Source organism: Osmerus mordax, chromosome 16 (assembly GCF_038355195.1).
Source record: "Osmerus mordax isolate fOsmMor3 chromosome 16, fOsmMor3.pri, whole genome shotgun sequence".
NCBI lineage: Eukaryota > Metazoa > Chordata > Actinopteri > Osmeriformes > Osmeridae > Osmerus > Osmerus mordax.
The window spans coordinates 3,033,654-3,060,371 of record NC_090065.1 but is presented as its reverse complement, the minus strand read 5'-3'; the positions used below and the strand labels follow the sequence as shown (position 1 = coordinate 3,060,371).

General features: G+C 45.6%; 1 protein-coding gene across 1 annotated transcript in view; it reads left to right on the top strand.

Moving 5' to 3' along the window:
* myo10 (myosin X) overlaps positions 1-26,718 on the top strand; it is an 82,092-nt gene that overhangs the window by 968 nt on the left and 54,406 nt on the right. The window contains 1 exon segment of the mRNA XM_067252778.1: positions 20,888-20,986. Within this exon segment, the coding sequence (XP_067108879.1) occupies positions 20,888-20,986 (99 nt within the window).

The window sequence follows — 26,718 nt, the reverse complement described above, 5'->3', positions numbered from 1 at the left end:
AACCAGGAACGTGAACTGTGTTGAAAGCAGACAGTTTGATCCGTGAAACCTGTATGACGTCTTCTTCCACTCCCTCCCAATGATGCGGGTGTGCTACACCTGAGAGAGTTGTTCCATGAGTCACACCCCAAGCCTGCCATCTCAGGCCCTGTCGGTTACCGCTTGACAGTTGGGAAAGTTGGCTATCTTTACACAGATGACGTGTTTTTGTGTGGGAGTGGTTAATGTTTTAAAGAGCGATTCCCCTCAGGTGTTAGACGTGTAATCGGTAGTGTTAGGTTGTTAGTGGCCTTTCTAATCGCATGATAACAGCTATCCGTGGGGCTTGAGTTGCAGTGGGCTTTGAGAGAGAACACTCTACCAGGAGCATGCTCACACAATAGTCTCAAATATCTGCCTGCCTGCCTTCATATCTCTCTGCTAATCTACATTGAAACAAAGGCCCCAGTCTTAAAGGAAAGGACATTTGACAAGGAGCTAAACTTTCCTTACCAACAGAGGATGTGTGCCCAACAGTGTGAACACAAGAATTTCGATTAGATCTGGCATGCACAATAAAAGGTGCATTTCTTTAGTTCTTAGTCGCTTATCAACCAGATCATTATTAGAATCAGGTGTGCTGGGGTACGGTTGGAATCAAAACCTACAGGACGGTAGTGTCCAGGAACAGGGTTCAGCAGCCCTGGTGTAGACCACTTTGGTCTACTTCTGGTAGCCAACCACAGTATCTTCCAGCCGGCCTGTCTTTGTTGACACAGCCAGAGTCAGCGGTTCATATCTGTCAGTGCTGTCGGTTGAACAGGCTTGTGTTTATTTGAACTAGCTGAGCTAGGGGGCGGTCTCTTCTCAAGGTAACGCAAGTCAAACCCGGCTCCACCTATCAGGAACAAGGCTCCCTGGCTCCACCTATCAGGAGCCAGGCTACCTGGCATGTCACTAATCACACTAGTCTCGTTACTCAGTCTGAAGTCTGCCTCTAAACTGCCTAGGGAGTAGGTAGTTTCACTCTCTGGAGCTGATCAGAGGTCAGTTTGGCTGGAGGACCAAGCACCTTGTCTATTACCTTAAACCACGAGGAAGTACAGAGTGAAGTAGAATTTTTGTTTCCACAAAAATGTTCAGGAGCAAGAACATTCATCCTGTGAAATACTGCATTCTTGAATGCAGCTTTATCGGTTGTTTGCTGTTCCCACAGCCCCCAAACTGTCTGCATTTGTCATTAGTAGCATTGAACATAACAGCCCAATAATGACCATTCACAGAGATGCCACAACAAATGATGGATTAACCCCACATCATATCCAAACGTGTTTTTATATCACTCTCATAAAGCCGACAGCTATTTTGGAGTTTAAGAGTTCCCCTCTTTCTCGCTTTTGGCTCGTTTTAAGAGTGAAACACAATACCTGTGAAACAGCTAGATGGAATTTCTAAACGTTGCAGGTTCGTCGTTTTGAGCTGTTCCGTCCTTGTCCTCTAACCCGTTGAGAGGGGGCAGGCCTGGTCCTGGTATGAGCTTGCTCAGTCTGCAGTTTCTTTATGCCACGACTTCTTGAATTCATTACAAAAGGCGTAATCAGTTCATAAGAGTTTTTCCTTTTGTAACGGGTTGAAGGGATGGAGTGTGTGTGTCTGTGTGTGTGCGTGTGTGTGCGTGTGTGTGTGTGTGTGTGAGACAAAGGGGAAAAGAGAAAGTGTGGATGTGCATGAGTTTAAATGACAGCTCTTGGTGTCGGCCATGTACTTTAGGTGATTGAATGGACAAAAAAAAACTCACTTTATGACGTGTGTATCAGATTTCATCCTTCATTAAAGAGCATGTACTTTGTACCTAAACAAGAAAAAAAGGAAAAACTTCCAGACAGCTTGGCTTCCCATGAAAAATGACTGCTGGCTCATTTAAAACCTTTTTACACCACTCCTGAAATAACACCTACTCAAGGAGGTAGACATCTTGGATCTACGCCAGAACAGTCTGCAATGTATCTGGAGCCAGTTTCTTTACACTGAACCCCACAGTATGTAGGGCACCAGAGCAACTATGGCTGTGAACAAAAATTAAACCAGACCCAATCCTGCATTTCCTGTGGACTGATTGAACCGTGACTGTTTACATACCACAGGATTCAGCGCTGACGTTTTCAGATACAGCGACATGTGCTTGACCTGTAGAGACCTGCACATCCCAAACCACAACAATGGTCCTAACATTTCTGAAGTCTTTTATCTTTTTAATTTGTATGGTAATCCCTGATTATGAAATCGTGATGCAAGTCTCCCTGTCACCTAGATAACGGCCCCATCACAGCTTTCCGGTGTAGCTTGGTGAACCGTGCTTCTGAGTGGTTTGCCTGTGTGTAACCCCGATTGAATCTGTTTAGGTTTGACCCTGAAAGGTCATCGTTAGGATTTAAGGACGTTAATATGACTCATGTTAGCAGCTTTTATCGAAATGGTCAGTTTCTTGGTGCGCTCTGGGAATGACTGTGGAATACAAACAACTTTCCCTCTCTGTGAAGAAGAAAACCCTCTTTGAAACCCCAAACTATAGGTTCCTGCTTGGCTGAACTTTAGAGAAACAGTTAGTTCGGTCTCGCTCTCGTTTTCTCCTTCCTCCTTCTGTGGGGCTTTCTGAAAAGACTCTACTTCCTGCCGGATTGCTGTTAACATTCCGCAGGGCTCTGAAACTTCTTAACCTTCTGACACTGTTGGGCTCACATCCACATGTGCAGCTATACTGTATAGATTCGACCTCCACGTCCACTTCATTGGATTGGATGATATTTTTACAGGGGTGAATTCGCATACTGGGTTTCCTTGACCCTGTTTTGCATGTTACGGTCATTGTGAAACAATAGATTACAATCTTGCAGTGTGCATCTTTTTTGTTTTCACTACAGAGGCTAATAATCAAGTCTTACTGAACACACTGGCAACACATCTCTCTATCTATACAGTACACCCGCAGTTTGACAGAAACATGAATCTAGTTGTACGTGATGTCATTTCCTCTTTTAAAACAAAATGTAGGCAATGAATCAAACTCATCAAAGGCAAGAGACGTTAGGACCACCTGACACTAATACCTCAGAGTCCTGCTGGGCTTGAGGCCCACACAGTCTTAACTGGTCAATTAAAAACAGGCATAAAAGCGTCGCCGTGTCAGATTTATGATCAGTAACATGGTGTCCCCTTAGCAGCAAAGACTTATGAGCAGAACCATGTTTTAATCTTGGTGTTTTTCTTTTAACCTTGTCTTTATTCTTAGCGGTCTCTGAACAAGTTTTAGTGTTCTTGATGTATTGCAAGGTGTTAAAAGAGAAGTAATAAAACGGTGTTTGATTCGTAGTCGGAATTGAGCTCTCTTCTGATGCCTTTCATACATGTAGCATGACGTCGGACCCTTTCCTTCTCTTGCTAATGGTGAGTTTCTGAAGGTAGATTTTTTTTATAGGTTACTGATTTGTTAGCTTAATGATAAAGGTCATTAACTTTATCGTTTGCTTTTTGTTTTATACCTGTACCAGCTGTGCTAAATCTGTCTTTCAATCATACACACACACACACACACACAAGACATACTAACACACACACACACACACACAAATACTGGCAGAATAGCAATTCTCTCTCTCTCTCTCTCTCTCTCTCTCTCTCTCTCTCTCTCTCTCTCTCTCTCTCTCTCTCTCTCTCTCTCTCTCTCTCTCTCTCTCTCTCTCTCTCTCTCTCTCTCTCTCTCTCTCTCTCTCTCTCTCTCTCTCTCTCTCTCTCTCTCTCTCTCTCTCTCTCTCTCTCTCTCTCTCTCTCTCTCTCTCTCTCTCTCTCTCTCCTCACCTGTAGAGGGATTGTGGGATAACACCTGGAGGAAAACACCTGTTTCCTTCCCTAAGTGCAGCGTGTGAACACAGTCAACGTATACAAATATCCGTTGAATAGGCCTCCATCACAGATTGGTTTTGCCGGATCCCCCAGTGAGAAACTGTGCAGACAGTCACTTCCTGATGAACGCAGACAAACACACACACACACGATGCACAGCCGCACAAAGACACAACACATGTCTCGGTAGGAACAACAGAATGGTCAACAACAAAAACAAACCTCCATTTCCACTAATTATCTCTTCATCCTGTAGTCTCCTATTACTCTGCAGAGAGAGCCACTCAGATAGGAATGATGAAGCAGTGCTTTTGAGAGAAAGGTTTAACCCAGGTCATTAGGACTTATGTTAGAGGATTGGGTTTAATGTGAGTACTTATCGTCTCTGTTGGCCTGGACCCATGTTGGGTGTAGTTGTCCATTGGATTAAACTGGTGGGTTAGGTGGCATTTTAACTGACAGGCTTTGAGACATAGGCCAAGTGACTTACCAGTGGCTAGTTTATCTCGGAAACACTGTGTTTTCACAGTGTGCTGAGGTAAAACACTGTGTTTTCACAGTGTGCTGAGGTAAAACAGCGATGGGTCTGTCCCCCAAAATAGAGATGGAATCACTGTATGCCTCTGTCACTTCCATGGTCCTGCTTAGGGACAAACAGTCTGGGCATTCACTGTGACTTTCTGTCTGGGCACTCACACACAGTCACAGTCTGACTGCTGACTGGTCTGTGTGCTTGATTTTCATAACCGTCTGAAACGATGATGTCACTCAAAGGAAGTCTGGCACAGAAAAAATGAGATGGAAAGCACTTCCTGACTGGTGAAACCCAGTCTCTCTAAACACAAAGTGGTCCCTCAAGCATACAAGAGAGAGAGGAAGAGAAGATTGTTGTTAGATTTGACAGTCTACTTATTCCTGCTCTGATAACGTCGGTTTGAAACAAACGCCGCCAATTAGTCCTCAGTTTCGTTTCCAGGCTGTGTTTTTAGCCAGGTGCGGGGATTGTAGATGGAAGAAACAACAGTTATTTTCGTCCGGTTGTTGGTCAAGGGAAATATGCAAACCGTAACCTTAATACAAAACAGAGTAGTTGAAAGACATTCTGCTTAAGTTTTTGCCATGAGAGCCTGAGTCACAGTATCACTGATTTTAATGAGTTTATAGAGCGTGTCGGTTCAGATTATCTACTCTTTAAAAGGCAACACTGTCTGACATTTGCCCTCCTTGAGGATACTGTACCACAGTATTTCATTTTTATAAGGGACATTTACTAGTTGTGCTGTACTGCAGATAGAATGATGAGTCAGGACTGGTCTGGAAAATAAACCGTTTGAGTTTTTTAGTATTTGTGTGTCAGCTGGGGTAAGTCCTTTAAAATTGCACGCATACCTCTACCCATAGCTCCATTCAGCAGCCAACGTTCAAGTTACTTGACACACTTCCAAAAAAGTCATCAGATGATCTTAAAAGCTGAGAGGATTGGATCCCAGTTTACTCTTTTTCTCATCATCACCGGCACACACACAGACACAAAACAAATATCTTTATCTCTTCAACCTCAAAGCCAGGGATAGTACACCACAGAGGCGATTCTAGGATCAGACCTTTAGGGGGGCTCAGCCCCCAATGAGAATGTGACATGAATACAGTGCCTTGCAAAAGTGTTAAACCCCCTTGCTAATAAATCCATAATTTCACTGGATAACAATTAATCATCAAAATATTGAATGAATGAAAAAACTAAGGATGTCCCTTTCTTCATGAACTACCAGCATCAAATGATAATAAACAATAATATATATCTTTTTTTTTTATTATTATAATTTGTAGGGGTGCTGAGATGAAATGTAGGGGTGCTTGAGCACCCCTAAAAAGGGTCTAAAAAATCGCCACTGGTACACCAGAAATAAAACGTTGATCAGATGTCCTCAGAGCAACAAAAAAGGTTGTTGAAAAGGTTACAACACCAAATGAACAGAGAGAATGTATATAGCACTTAAGTAGAGAAAGAATATGGAGTTTGTCTCTCCTGGGTTTTTTTTGGCAGAAAGTTTCATCCACAATCCAGTAATGGACTCATCTAAACCTTTGACCACTTAGAAACATCTGAGTATGTTCATCCCATGGTGGACTATCCCTCCCTTTATTGTGTTGTCCCAAACCCTCCTGTTCAGTTTGAGCTCCCGGTGTATAACAACCTTTGTAACAAGGATGTCTGTTGTTTCAGTTCGAAGAAAGCCAGAGAGGGAAGCCAGTATTTACTCTGCTGCCCTCATCCTCCATTCTCTCCCTCCTCCTCTCCACCCCTCCTCTCCTCCCTCCTCCTCCTCTCCACCCCTCCTCTCCTCCCTCCTCCTCCTCTCCACCCCTCCTCTCCACCCCCTCTCCTCTCCCCCTTCCTCCCCTCCTCCTGTGTTTGCCCTCTGCTACGGGTTGGCTAACTGTGGGCGTCCACGCCACAGTTAGCCACAGCTGGGCAGCACATGGTAACCCTGGCCCCAGCTGCCAGTCTGTAACATAGACACACACACACACACACATACATGCTCACAGACAAACACACCGTACATGCACACACACACACTCATACATGCTCACAGACAAACACACCGTACATGCACACACATACATGCTCACAGACAAACACACCGTACACACACACACACATACATGCTCACAGACAAACACACTGTACACACACACACACACATACATGCACACACACATGCAAATACTCAATTGTACACACAAATATGCACACACAGACATATCCACATTCATAGACACACACACACACACACACACACTAATAGACACACATACCGTCACTCGCGGGGAAAAAGTAGGTCAGGTAGCCTTTTGAGTGAGGGGCCACTGTGTTGCTCAGTGAGGGAAGTTTTGTCATCTCCTTCACAGGCTACAATGGTCTTTACTGGTGCATCCAGACAACACTTGTGCCGTCCAGTAGTTCACAGGACGACGAGCTACTGTTGTTCACAGGACGGCCATTAGAGACCAAGACCAGACTTTGTAGAGTCTTCGTGAAGTCTCACAAACCCAGATGAAACTCTGGCTGCTAGATTTAAACTGGGATGGGGTTCAGCATTCTTTTTCACTCCAGGGTTTTGATATTCCACACAACTGGGGGGGGTGGGGGAGAACATTTGTTTCTGTTCTGCTCAACAGAACGTTACAAGGAACCGTCATCCTCTTCTGTATGTAGAACAAGCTTCTAGTTCCCATTGCAATTCTCTCTGTATCTGGAAAATAACAGACCTGGCCTAGGTCGCTTTACAAACAGGGGCAGCAAAGACAAATAGTTTACTGTAGAAACGTGTTTAAAAAACGACTATGAGACTTAAAGGAACCAGTAGACGCTGCTTCACCACTTATTAACCCATACAACCATATTCATTAACCATGTATCATTGTGGATGTTGATGGATAGCTCACATGAGATCTCCACTGTGTCAATGCAGACATCCGATTCAGCAGTCTAAGCGTTAGGTAATGGTTAATACATGACTGGTCTGATGGATTATTGATCCGAATCTTAAAGACGAGGGTCAGTTCAGAAGCATACTGTACTGTCAATACAGGTCACAATCAATTGTCTGTAAACTATAAGGAGGCTGTAGAGGTGAGCGCACAATAAGAGGAGGCTCTCTCTGTTACTGCAGTCAAGCAAGAGTTATTTTGACCTTTGGCACGTACACCTACACACCTTATTCAAGATCCTGCTCACACACACACAAACGACACGCACACACCTAACAATGACCCAGACAGTCACTCACCAGTCACTGTCTGTGAACACACCCACTGTCCAAACACGTGTACACACACACACACACACGCGTCAGGTTTAGTCACCCGTTGAAAGTGCACACCCTGGATGGACACACAATCCTACTCTGGTTTCTATGGAGGCTACACGAAGTGGCTGCCAAGAAAAAAACACCTGACCAAAAGAAAAGAAAAATGTGCAGAAAAAATGTGTCAGATATCTGAGACTGCAGCCTGGGTTTGTGGTGTTCATTGTTGTTTTGTTCCCAAAACCCCAACAACTGACAACTGCTTCCTGGTTCCAAATAACTAATTGGGATGAGAGAGAAAACCAAGATGGCCACCTTTCCATGAAGGTTCTCTTCTGAAAAGCATGGAGGCGATGTCTTGTGACATCAGTAAACAGAAATGCACGCAAGGGTTTTATCCTCACTTCAAAGCCATATTTGATAGGATTATTTTTCAAATCTCTCTCCAAACAAGTTGATCCTTCTCTCTCGTACAGGACGAGCATGTTTATGTTTTAGTTGGGGGTGGTAACCATGGCTGGGGACTTGTTTGTTCCCTTTTGTTTCATGTGGTAGTCAGGAATTATGAAGCCAGAAACTTCTCCACCTCCTCCCAATGGTCTAGAAGCTTCTTCTCTAGATCAAATGTTTTGTTTTCCTGCCATAGTCATGTGTTGATCTTACACAGCTGTGAAAAGCTGAGTCATCAGTACCTCGTTCAGGTTGATGTTTTGCCAGAAAGGTAGCCTTGAGTCAAAACCCTGTGCTCACACAGTGGTCTGCAGGAGGCTGTAACCGGCCCTGCTGTGAACAGACACGGTGGCACCCTGCCTTGCTCTGTCTCCTCACAGCAAGAAGGCCCTGTGATCATGTGATCAGCCCTGTGATCATGTGATCAGCCATCAGCCCTGTGATCATGTGATCAGCCCTGTGATGATGTGATCAGCCCAGTGATCATGTGATCAGCCCTGTGATCATGTCATCAGCCCTGTGATCATGCCATCAGCCATCAGCCCTGTGATCATGTGATCAGCCCTGTGATCACGTGATCAGCCCTGTGATCATGTCTTCAGCCATCAGCCCTGTGATCATGTGATCAGCCCTGTGATCATGTGATCAGCCCAGTGATTGTGATCAGCCCAGTGATCATGTGATCAGCCCAGTGATCATGTGATCAGCCCAGTGATTATGTGATCAGCCCTGTGATCATGTGATCAGCCCTGTGATCATGTGATCAGGTAGGCCGTCTCCCTGGCCTTTCTGTGTGTGGAGTTTACAACTTCTCTCCATCCTCACAAGAGTTTCCTCCACAAAGAACCCCCCCAAAAGCATGCAGAACAGATCGCTCTCCTGCTTATGTTGTTGGCCAGGCGTGAGGTGAGCACTTGGACTTGGCCCACGGTCGATATGCCCGATCACTGCTCCTGGCTTCCCTCGGGGGAAGGAGAACAGGAAGAGAAAGAGTTTTAGCGGTGGACACTCGAGTGTGTGTGTGTGTGTGTTGGTGTAGCCACTCCCTGCATGCATGTGTGTGGCAAATGAAGGTTTCTCCTTCAAATTGCCAGGGTGTAATGATCCTTCTGAAAGCCCAAGAAGCTAGAAGAAGCCTAAACATCTGTTTTCTCCATTACCCCTAATTCTAAAACGAGACTTTTGTCGTCTCCGAACAGTCGGGGGGGATTAGCTACATGCACATTCCATGTTGTTTTAAGGACTCGCTCCATTGTTAGTTTGGACCCCTGAGTGGGGTTTTTAACGTTGAGTTTGGGAAGGCAACTTTGGCAACTGTGGGAAGGAGAGGCAGACCCCTTCACGTGTGCCCTGTGCAGACCATTAGACGAGAGACCATTCTGATGGTGATGAAGACCTAGGTGCTTCAAGGTCTCTTTTTTCCCCCTCTTTCTTCATGTGTACGGAGAACATGACTGACTCATGAAATCACTATCCAAGGCATTGTGAAAGTCATCAGCATGTTAAACAGTGACAGCCATTCATTCCTTCTATTTTGAATACCGAGTTCTATTGGAGCGTTAGGGATTGAGATTGTGACTCATAGAGACTCATCCTCAAAGCTCCAAACCCCAAAATTCCAGTCTTTCAACGTTCAGCTGATGATCTGGTGTTAGGAAATGTGTCCAGTGACACATTCGTTATTTGTCTCCTGCGTAGAATACAATCAGAAGAGGGACTGTATTTGTTCACTGGAGGGAACATGGTATCTAACTGTCAATAAACGTTAGAAACCACAATTTGAACGGAACGAAAACAGGGGTTTGGTAATTGTTAGGAACCAAACTGCTTTGGTGTTTTGCAGAGCGATACTGTGGCCCCCTCTGGGCAGAGAGTCAGTCACAACACTTTCAAAACCCAGCCTACTGACTGGGAGAGCTGTTCAAGCACGTTTGGACCGAAAATTATTATAAAGAAAGGGATTGCTGATTCAGCGTTTATAATCTGATAGTTGAAATTAATTAAAAAGGGGCCAATCAAATAACTACAAGGAACCAATGATGCCTGGAGGGGGGGGGGGGCAAGATAGAAGCACTCAAACATGTTTCAACATCCCCGAAACGTAGTCTGTCCAAGTACACACGTAGTTTCTCCCCGACTGGCTAAAATCCACAGTACCTGTGGCATTCCACAACTGGTTTCACACAGGGCCGATAATCGAAAGTGTCTACGAGGTGCACGTTGACACAAGGGTGAGCCGTTGCCATGGTGTCGTCAGCAGCCGAGCATGACACGTTGGACGGTGTGATTCCAGAACTTGAGAAAGTAAACATTCTGGAAGGGTCATAATGAGGGAGAACAGTCATTCCAACTGGTGTTTGTACAAAGGAGCTGATGCTAATGCTTTTACTTTCATAAATCACATTGGGAACTATTCACTGGAACTGTGAAAACTGTGTTTTATGAGAAAAACATGTGATATAAGCTTTGGAAGCCAGGTTGTTTTCCAGTAAAAGAATTCTGAGGAATTGTTTTATATATCATTAATAAAAATGGTACGCACAGTTACAAAGTACAACCCCCTTGTTTAGTGCAAACATCCATAATCTCACAAAGAAAGCCTTTAACAACAGTCACAAACACCCGTTTCAGCTTTCAGAGTAGAAGCGGATGAGCATGTGCCTTTTCTCCCACAGTCGCCCTCATAAAGGAGCGAATGTTTGTGTTCCCCGTTTGCACTTTCCCCATCCAACTATCAGATGTTAGAGGTCACAAGGAAAAATCACAAGGAAACACCCTGCAGCTGCACTCTGCACACAACTCCAGCACCACCACCTCCACACACCCTCCAGCTCCACCACCTCCACACACCCTCCAGCTCCACCACCTCCACACACCCTCCAGCACCACCACCTCCACACACCCTCCAGCCCCACCACCTCCACACACCCTCCAGCTCCACCACCTCCACACACCCTCCAGCTCCACCACCTCCACACACCCTCCAGCTCCACCACCTCCACACACCCTCCAGCCCCACCACCTCCACACACCCTCCAGCTCCACCACCTCCACACACCCTCCAGCCCCACCACCTCCACACACCCTCCAGCTCCACCACCTCCACACACCCTCCAGCTCCACCACCTCCACACACCCTCCAGCTCCACCAGCTCCACACACCCTCCAGCCCCACCAGCTCCACACACCCTCCAGCTCCACCACCTCCACACACCCTCCAGCTCCACCACCTCCACACACTCTCCAGCTCCACACACTCTCCAGCTTCACCACCTCTGCAACAATCCCTCTGCAAGTAGCCCTGCCACACAGCACTGCTGAGAAGAGGTGGGTGGTCTTTGGTCCTGTGTCTGTATCAAGCCAAAGGGACACACGCATGACTTCAACACCTTTAGGGACTGCTGTGTCCAAAAGGGCGTGAGCTGTTTGGAATGATCTCCTGATCAAAACAACAGAGTTAGGTCATCGGCATCTGCTTCCTGTGTTGTTGGTGGGCGGGGAGCAGAGTAGCTTCTAGCTAGCTACCACACCACCCCTTCATCCCTCCTCCCCGCCCCCTCTGAAACCGGAGCACGATGAGTGACGTGACCTTTGCCCTCCCAAACCTTGACTGTGTTAATAATTCTAACTTGGCATGTGTTTCATCTGAGCTTAGTACACAGTTCCAAAACATCTGGTACTCAAGAAAGGTTTGTTACAAAACTGTAATTTTAAACCGAGTCAAAATGTCTGTTTGTGCCTTCGCACTCCAACAGTTTAGGGCTCCGGATTATCTGTATTGATCCACTAGGGGAAACTTGTTTTTTGCAGCCAGGTTTCACATAAGGACGGAATACAAAGGATGACATCAGCAACAACTTCAACACAATAAAAATCTCAGGACAAGAGCCGGATAATAGATATTCGTGATCAAGTTGTTCCACGGCTTAAACAGGGACGGCCCTGCTCAAATTCCAGGTCCTCACCTTCTAGATCTCTACAGCCGTGCTGTTTGAGGGACGTACAGCTCCAACATAAACAGGGTTCCTGTTAAACGTTGACCGTTTCAAAGTCAAGTCCCGTGTCTAAATATACTCCGACCACAAGACTTCTGAGCAGACAAATGTAGCTCGTATTGAAGTCATCAGTTTTTAAGGTACCGGATATGATGTCAATGCCAAGAACCCTGTGAACCTTAGGGGAACGTTCCTAAGGTACCCTCCCACGTATAACATGTCTAAAGTTGTAATTGCAGAACTCTGCATGTGCTAGACACCAAACATAGATTTTAGAACATATAACTTCAACAGCTGCTTTTGTCTACAGAGACAAACAAACAAAACACATAGAAAAGTGCAGCAGAAGATCAAGGATCAAAAGTGCTTTGTTCTAACAGTGTTTCGGCAGTGATGCGCATGATAATTAAAAAGGGATTGACGCAAAGTTATGCGTCAATACCTTTTTAATTGTCTATATATATATATATATATATATAGCCTTACAGCCCCTGACAACTTCCAATAAGTTGTCAGGGGCTGTAAGGCTTCGCGTAAATCAGGTAACAGCAGTTCCTGTATCGCCAGAAACTGGTTACTAATCCTCCTGACAAGCCTTGGGTTCCCTGAGAACTGAACAGGAGGTTGTCGGGGCAGGTTGTTCATGGTACAGTGATCTGCTGTCTGTTTTGATTTGAATCTGCTATAACCTTTGCTTCACCTCATCCACTTTCTCAATACTCTCCCTCTCTCACCTTGAAAAAAGACACCTTCGCTCTGACTGGAACCTCCCCCCCCCATGAGCCCTTCGGTGAATGTGTAGGCATGCAGCTTTCTGGTTAAACCAGTGCATTCAACTAAATAGATTTGTTATTCCTGCATTGCATAAACATTGTATGGCTCTTCAGGGTATGCATGTTTGTGTGTGTGTGAATGCCTACATCCAAATCTAATATTAAATCACCCTCATCCTTTCCTCCACTATACTCCACCACCAACACTCTCTACAACATTGCCTGTACTGTCAGAAGCACATTCACCCACCACAAAACCTTTAACCAGCAACCTCCTGACTCCCACAATGCACTGCCCGACTCCCACACTGCCAGGCTGGTCAAGGCATGAAAGCCTTTTTACAGGCAGAAATACAAATATGATATTTTCTGTAGTATGAGAGCCCAAATGTGCCAATTGCCACATTTGTGGATTTTTTATTTTTTTTTGTTGGCTGAGCGGTTGGACCCAAGAACAGAAGTTCTAAAATGCTGACACACTCACACACATGGTTTGAGTTAAAACAGGGTTATGTTCAAACTTCTGAAATACTGGAGTTTTGTGCTTCAACAACAAGCCTAAGGAACATAATTAGGATGTGATCGCCTCATGTTTGGCTTTGCCTGTGGTCTGTTACCACATCAAGGCATAAAAATAAGATTTTTCTTTTGTAAAATCACACTTTTTGAGTAATCGACGAGGGTAAACGTTTAATGATTTATGTTTTTGCCACGTTTGTTGTATTTGTAGCTCTTCTTTTGCTTCAAACCAGAAAAAGTAAATTTCCCTCAAGAACGCTTTTCCTGTTGTAGGTTACACCTCTGCTGTGATTGGACACTCTCTAGACCAGGACAAGACTCACAGATGTTCAGAATCATAACATATCCCTCAGCATCAAAGGTCTTAATGGTCGACTAGTAAATGCTGACGTAGCATTCTCGTTTGTCCTCGGCGATACTTGGCTCGCATCACCGCACTCCCTCGCACTCCCTCGCTCTCCCTCGCACTCCCTCGCTCTCCCTCGCTCTCCCTCGCTCTCCCTCACTCTCCGTTCATATTTCAAACAGCGATAAGGGGGGAAAAAGCGCCCAAACACTCAAGACTGAGCAAAAACACGTTCTCATAGATGTAAAAATAACCTGAAGCCCTTACTTGTTTGGCCCATGGTGGTTAAGTGGTATCTAACATCTTATTAGGGGGCATTAGGGACTGGAAACTCCACAAGGGCAAGTGGGCATGATGCAGCAGTTGCTAGGGCAGATGGTTAATATTTATTATTATTAGTGAGGGTTGTACTTGTGAGAATGCATGAGCTCGGCTAGAGGATGACTTTGGTAAGCTGTGTACCATCCCTGGCCCTGGAGCCAACAGGCCCTCAACAGGAGCCAAGGTGTGGGTGAATGTGGGGAGGGAAGGCTAGGTGTGTGTGTGAATGTGGGGAGGAAGGCTAGGTGTGTGTGTGTGTGTGAATGTGGGGAGGAAGGCTAGGTGTGTGTGTGTGAATGTGGGGAGGAAGGCAGGTATGGGTGTAGGTAGAACATAGGTGGAGTTTTTGTTCTTTCAGTAGGGTGGGGTTAGGGTTAGGACTGTCTGCAGTTACAGTAAATACTCTTGACGTTGCTTGACAAGTAGAAGAATTCAGTCTTTTTGAAGCTTGTCTTGTTTTCTCAGCTTTAGAACAGAAATGTTTTCAGAACCAGAATTCTGTAAATTGAATTTACTGTGAATTCTGTAAATGTTTTAGGATAGTATGGGGTTTTAGAGAGGTGGAAGTGGAAATACCCCATTCTGAAATACCAAATTCATGACAGAAAACGCCAACTAGATTTCTTCATGTGGACATCATGATGCTGACTGTATTATTAGTTTGTCTGTCTGTTTCCAGTGCATCTGGTTAGTATAACGCAGCAACGGGTTCCTGCGGCAGGGGTAGGTGGACTAAAGTCTTTTAAAACTAGTCATTAGCTATTTTTATGTTCCACTGGTTCTTGGTGTACCTCCATCTCCACTCACCACATAATAAGAGTGACTGTGAGAGTGTGTGGGGGATGGGGGGGGGGGGGGTCACAGCTGTGGTAGTTCTTGTATGGTTGTGTACATCTGTGTGTGTGTGTGTATGCGGGCATGTTTTCCCACACATCCCACAGTCAACATACAGAGAGATAAGTTCCCATAAGCTTCAATCCATGCCCTAGTGTGTCCAATCATTCAAGTCCAAACAACCTTTGTGTGTCAGCTCCAGCTTATTGGTGCTCAACACAGGCTGTGAGAGTGGATGGGTTTGTGCTGCATGCTCGCAAAAGGTTCAAGGTCAATTTGCACCAGTATGCAGACATCCTTTAGGCTGGCTTTAGCGGGCTGTTTTTCGCTCCAGGCTTTTTGCCGTCCTGTGTTTCCATCAGACTGCCAGAAGACCATTTCTGTAAACAAACTGTACCCCGAAGGCACAAATTCCTTTGTTACTCGAAAAGTAGGCATGAAATTTGCCCTGAAACAGTTTGAGGTTTGGGGGACAGGGATGGGTGTAAATCTTTTCCTCAGAGTTTGTGAGCTCTTGTAATTTTTACCCTTCAGGGCTGATTTACGGTGCTCTGAACCTCGCACTGTCATGGCCTCCTTCTACGGGTAGAGCCTCCAGACAAATTAGTAGTCTGGTTTTTTTTAGAGGAAAAACGTTAGGAAAAAAAGTTACAAACTGTAGTCATTGGAAATATCTATAATTTGGGTATTGTAAGTAACAAGACTGGGCTTCAAAGTTTTTTAAACGAATACTTCTTCAGTTGTTTATGCGTTCTCAGTCGCTATTGGCTGTAGTCATCACATTCCAACAAAGTCAAGCGGCAATCATTTCCAAAGAAACCTAATGTTGAACTGTTTACTTTTGAACGCTGTTAAAAAAAAACGCTTCCCTTTAAATGTTAATTATTAATCCGCTGAATCTGTGGCGCTGGTCTTATCTTTAGGACGTAAAAGGGCTCTCAATTACCTTTAATGAATTTCAGGGGGAAATAAAACATGATGAGGAAGACAGAAAGATTGTTAAGATAAATTACACAATAATAGGTAGCAGGAAAACGAATTTAAAGCGCCCGCGCATTTCAAAAGGCAAACGATATTGCGGAGTTTGGTGTGGACGTAAATATAGTTCTCGTTATAGTTCTCGCTATCGTCCTTGGTATGAACGGGTCTTAACTCAGTACTGGGAATATTCTGTCTGACGTTTCTGCTCTGACAGAAGGGCCTGTCATTGCAGTCAGACAACCGTCTGTCTTCGCCTCCATCTACAGGAAATGCTTCCAGACAAATGCTTTCGTCTTTTTTTTTTTTTTCGTCCCTTGACAACATGCAAAAAGTAGACCTCTTCAGTGTAAAATACCAGTTTGCTGCTAGACTGTGGTTAAGAGGGGAGTAGGTCTTCTGACAGCATGCTTTGAGTGAGAGGACATGATTAGGTTGTGTATCTTGTACAAACAAGCAGAAGATGATCTGTTCCACACGGTTGACCACGAGGAACGTGTTTTCTGGCCGTGAGGCGAACCGTTGACCACATTTGTACACATAGATAGATGGGAGAGGGGGTATACGTATCAGTTGAAATACGATTGAATCGCCAGTTGGACTCCTATCCTGCGGAGAATACTAAACACAATCTATTTTGAATAAAAGCTGACTTGCCAATGTTTTATAGAGACGTTCATTCAAGTGAAAAAGATACGGATGACAACTGAACCTCTGAGTTTTTAAGTGGTGAACAATTTGTCTTTGAAAAAATGTACTCAGAATTAACAGGAAAACGTCTTTAGAGTAAGTCGGCTACAGTAAAAAAATAAAATAAAAATAACGGTTCTCTGAGCTGCCTTAACATTGCGGTGCTTGTTACAGAGTCTTACTCAGCACTATTTGTATATTAAATGTTTATTTGAAGACAGTGCCCACACACACACACACACGTCACATAAGACACATAGTAGAGAATCAAACCCGGCCAACTGGATGACTACTGTTTCAGACATTCTCACACACGACCAGCTATTCTGCTTAGCGCACCAACACAGACCAATAGCGCCAGTTGTTTCTGCTCACTGTGTTACCCAGGGGCACAGACTTTCCCATTAACTGCTATTCATTTACACGGAGGAGACGGCAACCGTGGCACACAATACTCTGGTTGTTGCTGGGGAGGAAGTGGCAACTCTCCCCAGGACAGCTGCTCAGATCCAGACAAGGCGATGGAATCACAGCCTGCCCTCCGCCCCGCCTGCCCCCTGCCCCGGCCCCCCCCTGCCCGCCTGCCCCTCGCATCCCGCCACCAGCATCCCCTGAAGGAGCATCAGCCACAGATGTTGTGTGTGTGTGTGTGTGTGTTTCTTTTTGTGTGTGTGTGTGGTGTTGGGGATTGAGCCTGAAATCCAGGGGAAGGGTCAGTGGCTTGGTTTTGGCTGACTGACACGAAGACTGTGTTCTCAGAGCGGGGGGGGGGGGGGTTTGTGTTGATGTTGTGGTTTCTGACTGGGAGAGAAGTCAGGCTGGGAACAGGTCACGATTGAAATGCTACTCCAGGGAAGCACTCGCACGTGGCTGGACGCCACGGCTAAAGCTGTCTGTACGAGGGGGACGCGCTACAGACCGGGAGTTGCCTGTGTGTGGCTGTACAGCATCACCGTGCAAGGATCTTAGACCTGGCTTAACCCTCGTGCTGCCTTCGGGTCACATGACCCAAAGGTTCATAACGAACCATCGTTGTGTTTACCCAATTTTACCCAATCCAAAAACAAATAAAACTAATTTTCTTTTAACCATTCCAATGTGGGGGGTCTGAGACAGCCCGACAGTTAAAAGAAAATGCTTCACTTTGTTTTTGTATGAGGTAAATTTGTCGCAATACGACGGTGGGTCAGAATGACCCGAAGATAACACAAGGGTTAAAGAAGACTTCAATTGAAGTTACACCTCTGAATCGTTCTTTTCCCAGATAGGATAACCCTTTACTTCTGCGCAATAGCTGTCTGTTTAGCATGCTGTGGGATGGGATGCATGCTGTGAGATACGGAAAGAGTTGTTCCATTCTGCGAGGGTGGTTTACCCAGACCTTAGTGAGACACTAAGAGGCGCTGATATAGGATCTGGAATATAAGCCTCCACTGGTGCAACAGCTGGTCCTGGATTCTCCAGGACAAGGCTCTTAGTTAGTCTTCTCTCTCTTCCCCTCTCCCTCTCTCGATCCCTCTTTCTCTCTTTCTCGGTGTCTCTCTTTCTCGATCCCTCCCTCCCTCTCCACCTTTCCCTGTCTCCCTTTCTCGATCCTTCTCTCTCTCTCTCTCTCTCTCTCTCTCTCTCTCTCTCTCTCTCTCTCTCTCTCTCTCTCTCTCTCTCCCTCCCTCTTCCTCCCTCTGTTCCACCTCCCTCTGCTAGAATACAACTCAGCTGTGTACTGATCATATTTAATGGCTTCCTCTCCTGGTCTCTCTGGTAAAACTACCGCTTCACGTGGGGATCGTCCTGCTGTTACGGGTGCCGTGAGTGAGGGGAGGGGTGGGGGAACAGGTGGAGGAAAGGAGGCGATTCGGAGCTGTGGCGTGGAGCCAAAGTTTGAGGAACGGTGGCTGGTGGGCCGTGGGATGAAGGGATGAGGAAGGATTAAGGAGGGAGAGACAATGAGGTAGTGTGCCACCATGGGATGTGTCCTTCTCTCTCTCTCCCCAGAGTGGAGGGGGGGGGGGGGGGCAGTCGGCACACGCCCATCACAAAGGAAGAAGAGGGAGGACAAGAGCTAATGTGCTGTAATGGTAGCCTGCAAATGTTGTCGTTTGGACATGACTGACTTTCAAAGGGTGTTCTTGGGCCCCTGGCTCCCTGTAAGAGGTGGGGGAGGGGCAAACGCCAACCCCCCACCCCCACCCTAAGACAGGCGTCAAATTATTCTGACTACGCTTTGCACATCAGGAATGCCCATATGGTCTTGGCTGCCCAGCAGCACTCGCAAATCTTTTGTTTCATCACAATAGAACATGTCCCTTTGTGATAAAACATTTATGAACATCATGGTTTTGTGTGACCATGACATCACAATACTTTTTTTTTTTCTTCTTCCTGACATTCTGACTGAGTTCCTTTATGAGTTTCCTCTGCGAGTCAGATTGATCTCTCCCCAGGTGATCCCACGTTCTTTTGAACGTGTGTGTTTTCTCTCTTCAGCGGGAGACTGCCCTGGGTTTACAACAACACACTGTTCTCCATTGATGTACTGCTGACAAGGCAGACCTGCCTTTTAGGTGGTGTGTGTGTGCGTGTGTGTGTGTGTGCGTGTGTGTCTGCGTGTGTGTGTGTGTGCGTGTGTGTGTCTGTGTGTGTGTGTGTACCCAAGTGCGTATGTGTGTGTAAAAAGAGCCTTACCTTGCGGTGTGTGTGTGAGTGCGTGCACACGCATCCCTCAGTGTAAACTCTCTCTCTTAAGGACTCCTGTTATGTAGGTGCCTGTTTCAGAAAAATCTAAGCTGAGTTGCTCATAATGTAGGGCAAATGGTTCAAAGGTCCAATATGTGCTCCGTTCAGAGGTGCCCCCCCCCCTCTCCCTCCCCCTCCCCCCCCCCCCTCCTTACCTTAGCCAGTCCAGCCTTCAAACAGTCAGTATGTTTTCTCCATTAGCATTAGCCTGTCACGCTAATGAACGCGCGCACATATGGCTTTGTATTTAAGCGGCCTCACAAGAGGCCCTCTTGGTTATATGGATTTGCAGCTTTTCATAGAATAAAAAAAGAAAAGAAGGGGGGGGGGATAGTTAACAATTGCCCTCCAGAAGCTCTCTCTCTCTCTCTCTTCAAGGGCTTTTGAGATTAGCTGGTCAAGAATGAGGACCTGAGCCAAAAAATCTAGATGAGAACGCCACGCGCTGAAAGATATTGTGTGATTCTGACTTCCTTGCTGATAGCAGCTATGTGAGATAAGTGGACCTCCAGTAGGTTGGACTGAGGGCAGTGGACAACTCTGGCATAAGTACTGTGGCTTAGATAGATTAGTGCTCTTGCTGGTAGCATGCATAGTTCTGGCCTGAAGAGAATGTTCTTAAAACCAAATTGAGCGTTATTATTATGTAATATATATATCGTGAGCATGATTGACATCAATCAATAGCCTAGTAAAAAATAATAATTCTACAAACATTTTTGGCCATCTTGCCCAGTCCTAACGTAACCCAACTTTGCTTAGCCTGAGCAAACGTGCAACTGCAGCCAATGGGCTGAGCGGTTAGAGAATCGGGCTAGTAATCAGAAGGTTGCTGGTTCGATTCCCGGCTGTGTCAAATGACGTTGTGTCCTTGGGCAAGGCACTTCACCTTACTTGCCTCGGGGGAATGTCCATGTACTTACTGTAAGACGCTCTGGATAAGAGCGTCTGCTAAATGACTAAATGTAAATGTAGTGTAAAGAACCTCAATAAACATGGTTTACCAGCCCCTTGAGTTTGCTAAGCTAAAGCATGTCCACAGGTAGCAAATCCTTGTAACCCGACGCCGCTATACATTTCAATGGACAGCTGTGACCCTATTGGCAGTGGAGAGGTCAACACCATGGCGACACCATGGCAACTGCATGGAGGTTAATGCAGCTGTGTGTCAAAAGCTATTCTTCATCAATGGTTGTCATAGCAATGGAGTTTTAGGACAATGAACATGGCATGTGAGTGGTTCAAGAGTTCAGGGGAACAAAACTGTCAACAAGCAATAACCTTCTCAGACTTTACTGTACATAAATAAGTATAATCTTACACTCTCATGTGATGAGAACAGAAAAGACTGGGTGTACGTGACATTCTTTCACAATCTGTTTCACGGTTTGTTTTCGCCATTAGTATGTGTTTTAACCATTGAGTACTTCACCAAATATTCAGTTCAGCAGCTCTAATCATAGATAACACGTTGGTATCGATGAGTTCCATAATACACTTTCAGTTTGTTTCTCCTCACAGCATGTTGAGTAAAGGTGTGTCTGTTTGCAGGGCGCCCGTGTTTGGCTTCGGGAGGATGAGCTGTACCTTCCCAGCACCGTGTCGTCCTGCACCGGAGGGGTGGTGGTGTTTGCCACGGACTACGGACAGGTAAGACTCTTCTTACATTTACATTGTCATTTAGCAGATGCTTATATCCTGAGCGACTTACAGTAAGTACAGGGACATTCCCTCCCGAGGCAAGTAGGGTGAAGTGCCTTGCCCAAGGACACGTCATTTTTCTCGGCCAGGAATCGAACCGGCAACCTTCTGATTAATAGCCCGATTCCCGATACGGTCTTTAAATACGGTGGAAACAGTCAACACGTGCCTCTTCTCAAACAGGGAGTAAATAACGAACAGAGCAAAACCTCAAAACTGAGAATGTTCTCGTCCCCTTTTTGGTTGTCAGAATCACGTTAGGTGTGATTTGTGATTAAAAATACTGACTTCACTCGGATAGTTCAAGATCGTTGTCCAGTGTCCCTTAGAATCCATCGCTCACTCTTTGTCAAGCCGGCTTTTCACGCTTTCCTTTTTACTGACTGAGGGTTTGGTGTTACCTTATGAAGAGGTGTAATCCTGGACCCAGCTGGTTCTACATCTTTAACGCTCTTTAGGGGCATTACCAACGCCTCTGTGTTTTGTCGTGTGCTTTTGGTAGCAGGGGACTTTTACACTTTCCCTTTTTCATCCATGAAATAAACACCTTTTGGTGTTTGTTTTTTTTTGGAAAGTTGTTGAGCCTGACTGGTTAGAAGTTTTTTTGTATAATTTTTTTGTTCCTAACTAATCTTGTACCTATCTAAAGTTGAAGAAACACATTTCTATATATCATATAGATATATAGAAATCTCATAACATTACCACAGAAACGTAGCACAGATTCTTGAGACGCATTGTTGAGAGGTGAGCGAGTGGCGGTGAGTCAGAGACATGGCCAAAGCCCAGCTTGTGAACACTGTAAGCGTATGAGAGATTATAATGTTTGTCTTGAGCGAGTCATTGTCCAGGAGATCTGCTAACACTCATGCACTGCAGATTAGGGTTAATGCACATTCTTATCTCTTCCTTCCCTTCAGTGTCAGAAACTACCTTTGACCTGCCGGATGCAACATGCGCTGAACCTTCTTCCATGCTAGCACTAGCAGGACACTTACATGCGATACTCATGCGATGAATTGAATTCGAATTGCGGTTTGCGTTTCCTTGTTTGCTGGGATATGAGTTCAGACAAGGGTAGAATTATTGAACAGTTTTAAAGGAGATTCTCCAAGGTTTTCTTTTGGCCTCCAGTTAAAGTTTAATTTACGCACATACTAAAATAAACGTTGTCATACGGTTTTACCTTTTAAGGGACATGATTCTTTCGGACGGTCAGGTCACCTCTGGCTTTAATTCAGCCTTGGATCCGAACTCCATAATAGGGTATCACTGGCTCCACCAATCCGTTGAAGAGCTTTCACTGTCCCTTGTTGACAAGCAGAGAGGTTTAGTTCTTGGCTGTTCAGTAAACAGTGGCTTAACTAAACAAGTTTACTACAACTCTCAGTTCATCTATATTCTAGTCGGGGGTGGAGGTAGTTTTATGGAGATTTAGTGATCCATATCCCCCCCCCCCCCCCCCCCCCCATCATCCCAGACAACAGAAAGGTGTACAGCCATAGGATCAAAGCAGCTCCCAGACTACTGTCAAAACCCATCTAGCCCAAAGAGGCATCAATCACACTAATCGTTCATAAAGGCTAGATTTCCAGACAGGGTGGTATTACTGTGGTAGAAAGGGGATCCAGAAGCTCATTCAGAGCCTGTAATGAGATGATTGGAGTGGGGGAGAGGGTCGAGGGGGGCGAGGGGGGACTACAGGTATTAATCCCACTGTTGTGGAAGGCCTTATCTAATCAGCGAGGGGCGGAGGGAGGAGGGGGGAGTTTAGTTGCCTGGCAGTCGCCTGTTCCTCTTGTGCTCTGCGGGTTATCTGAGAGGCCGAACACCTGTTTGCTGGTCCTGCTGGATGGAAGAAGGGCCGGCAGACAGCAGATGATGTCCTTTGTGAGGAAAGCTGGCTGCAGTGGGGGAGGTTTGTTGTACCCCAGCACACAACCTCAGCGTGTGTCTGTGTCTTACCTTAACCTGTGGAGGGTTTTAGAGAGATAGGGGGGGGGGTTCCCATTTGCCATGGAAACTGTCAGAGTTTGTCCGATAGCACAGTAGGATAAGTTGGTCGTGGTCTCTGATGGTATTTTGTAAGTGTGCAGGTAGAGTAGACCCTTACCTTTATCAGGTTTCAGGCTCTGACAGAAGAGACTGTCTCCTATGAGGTGAGTTGACTTGTGGACAATGCAGGAGAAGCATGAATGGTAATTCAATGAGCACCTGGTGCTTTTGATCACTGAGAGAGTCAGGGTTACTTACCTGTGCACTTATCTGGCTTCTTAATCAGAAATAGGCCTAGTGAGGGCAGCAAGAACAAGTGAAACGGTGAACAACACACGGCAAAAACATTGAAAGGTTTCTCTGGTTTTCGTTAGTTCATTCAGCCAGTTGTCAGCCCCCACATTTGTCAGCTTAGGTCACAATAAAGTGTTATCTCTTATTTAATAACAAAAAGTCGAAATTCAGAGTAACAGGTGGGTTTTTTACAAAACAAAACTGTCTGTTGTGATCATGACGATCAGGATACAGCCCTCTCCTTTACTATGTTGTCTAATGGCTTTGTCAGAAAGAGATTTACTTACATTAGCATCTGTCGCTAGGCTTAACCCTGAACCTCATGGCTTTGTTTTGACTCAGTGAATGAGCAAAGGATCTTCCTCGTCTCCCAGGAGATGAGAGGCCCAATTAGAAGCCTAATTAGGTCAGTGCCAAGGACGAATCCCTTGCTAAGACGAACTGAGCCAGCCATGTCAGCAGTGGCTAACAATGTTTCACAATGCTAGTGGTAAGGCTCCAGGTCAGCCACTGGTCAGGGCTAAATAGGCCTACTGTTTACATTTACATTTACATTTAGTCATTTAGCAGACGCTCTTATCCAGAGCGACTTACAGTAAGTACAGGGACATTCTCCCCGAGGCAAGTAGGGTGAAGTGCCTTGCCCAAGGACACAACGTCATCTGGCACGGCCGGGAATCGAACTGGCAACCTTCTGATTACAAGCCCGCTTCCCTAACCGCTCAGCCACCTGACTCCCATACTGTTGTCAATTCTTTGGTGAGTTATGGTCTAAGCAAGTGCTAAATCATTGGTCAAGTCAGCTGGTCGTCTAGGTGGTGCAACTGGAAGTCAGGCTAATACTATATGCTGTAAAGAACTTCAGATCAAAGCCAAGCTTCTTTAATCTTCCTGTTATTCAAGGTTTACTGCAAGTCTCTCTACACAAAGTCATTTATGCAAGTGTACATTTTTACAGACTTATTGTGAATCTTATAAAGTATTGGTCCAATACGCTGGCCTGACACATAGTTCAAGGGTCATAAAATGTATGTTTCCTACCAAAAAGCTCTTGACTTAGGCATTGTTTAAGACATTTTAGCGTTTTACCTTGCTATGTTAACTACGACAGAAGTCCCCACTTGTTATCTTAATGGGATATTCACACTTCAAAGACTTTGGGCTCAGCTGGGGACAGAATCATTCATCTTGTCCAAATGTTTTTTTTCCAAGTCACTGACTCAGATCAATGCAGAACTGACCCTTGTAGTTCAACAAATGGCACCAGTTCTTATCTGTAGATAAATAATCAACTGAACCCATTCCAGACATTATCTCTTGCCAGGGTCTTTGATGCCCTGTAACATCAGATAAAAGGTAACTAGAAGGATTTAGGTCGATCCACTTCTAACACCATTATGATCAGTGGGAAATTGACTTAACTTAAAATGCGCAAACATAGAAATTGTATTTTCTGTGTACCTCCATCTGAGTTATAACTGTAATTGTTTACTGAAATTCAAAGCAGAAGTATACCAGGGCCACTGACGACAAGATAAGTCTCAACAGATGAGCGTAAAGTGTGTTTACATTTGTGAACCGACCAATTTAGGTACTAACCCCACATGTGTGGCTGTTGACTGGAAACAGTCCCTCAGCCGTGCCACTCTTGCAGAGATCCAGGCCTCCCCTCGACAGTTCTCCATTGAAATGAGTAGGTCACCGAAGGACAGGATACACAAATAGAAACCTAAAATACACTTAAAAAAAAGCCCTAAGTTGCAGTTCTGAAGCATTTACATTTAGAAGACGCTCTTATCCAGAGCGACTTACAGTAAGTACAGGGACATTCCCCCCGAGGCAAGTAGGGTGAAGTGCCTTGCCCAAGGACACAACGTCATATCGCACGGACTGGAATCGAACCGGCAACCTTCTGATTAATAGCCCGATTCCCTAACCGCTTAGCCATCTGACCCCCAAAGCACATACAGAGTAATAGAACTGAGGTCATCTTGGAGTTATAGCACATGACATTACAGTCTGATATAAGAAAACAAATGTGTAGTATAATTTAGTCCTAAAGTAAAGTAAGACTTGAGATGGGCTTTTAATGGAGAGGCCGACCTCAGCTCCTGTGTCGTCTGTGAGGCGCGCCTGTGACGTTCGACCCTTGTCGGAGGAGGCGTCACTAACGCAGGAATGTCAGAAATGGCCCGGACAGCATAATAGGGGTTGCAAAGAAGGGAGGGGGGGGGGGGGGAGCATTTGGGGTCACATCTGATTGACTCTTCGAACAGTGGCAAGCTTTCTTCTAGACCTCTGTTGGAAATGTCACCATGAGTTTCAGGGTTACTGGGGTCTCCGACCGGACACCAAGCCCCTCTGGTGTCGGGCAACTCCCCTACTCAAACATGTGTTTGTGAGAGGGAGGGAGGGAGGAAGGGGGAGGGAGGGAGGGAGGGAGGGAGGGAGGGAGGGAGGGAGGGAGGGAGGGAGGGAGGGAGGGAGGGAGGGAGGGAGGGAGGGAGGGAGGGAGGGAGGGAGGGAGGGAGGGAGGGAGGGAGGGAGGGAGGGAGGGAGGGAGGGAGAGGGAAAAAGAGGAGAGAGAGAGACACACACACACCCCTAGAGTGGTTGCCAGTGGTCATTCACCTTCACACACACACACACACACACACACACACATGATCAGGAACATCACAAGGGAGTAGTCCTGTAACAAAGAGGTCCTTGATCTCGTCTAGCACAGCAGACCAGATTGAGGTTAGGTACGCCTTTTATGTGTATCTGTCCTTTGTGGCTTCTGTTGGGCCCTGGATTATCCTCGGCTTTCAACTGAGAGAAACACACCACAATGTATTCTGTTGACTTGGAGGGCTAAAAGCAATGCATGCAGTTTGAAACGCCTCGTTCCCTCAATACCTGCTTTGGATGGTCATGGAGGGAGCTTTGCGTGAGCCACAGCTTTTAACACCTGTCGGCGAGAAACACAATACATCTACGTTGAAGCTGTTTGAATCAAAAGAGTTTCGGGGTCGGCGACACTTTGGCTGAGATTAAGGTGTGAAAAGATGAGCTGACACTAGTTGTATTCCTCTTCTGTTGTCATCGTAGAGCTACCGTCAGACTGGAGATACGGCCGATATGAGTTGTACTCAACTGACTAATGCTACTCACGGAGTTGGAGTAACATATTGATGTTGTCTTAATGTGTTTATGTATTGAACTTGTATGTTTTGTCCAGATAATATCCTGCTGTTGTGACAGTTCTGGAGGACAAAGGTGTGAGAGGTGAAGATGTATAATTAGTTATTGATATGGCTTGGTGTTAAACATTCTTCCAGGTCAGAGTTCATAATGACTCAGTCGTATTGACAGGACTCCTATAGTCGTCGTCTTTTCGAAAACAAGTT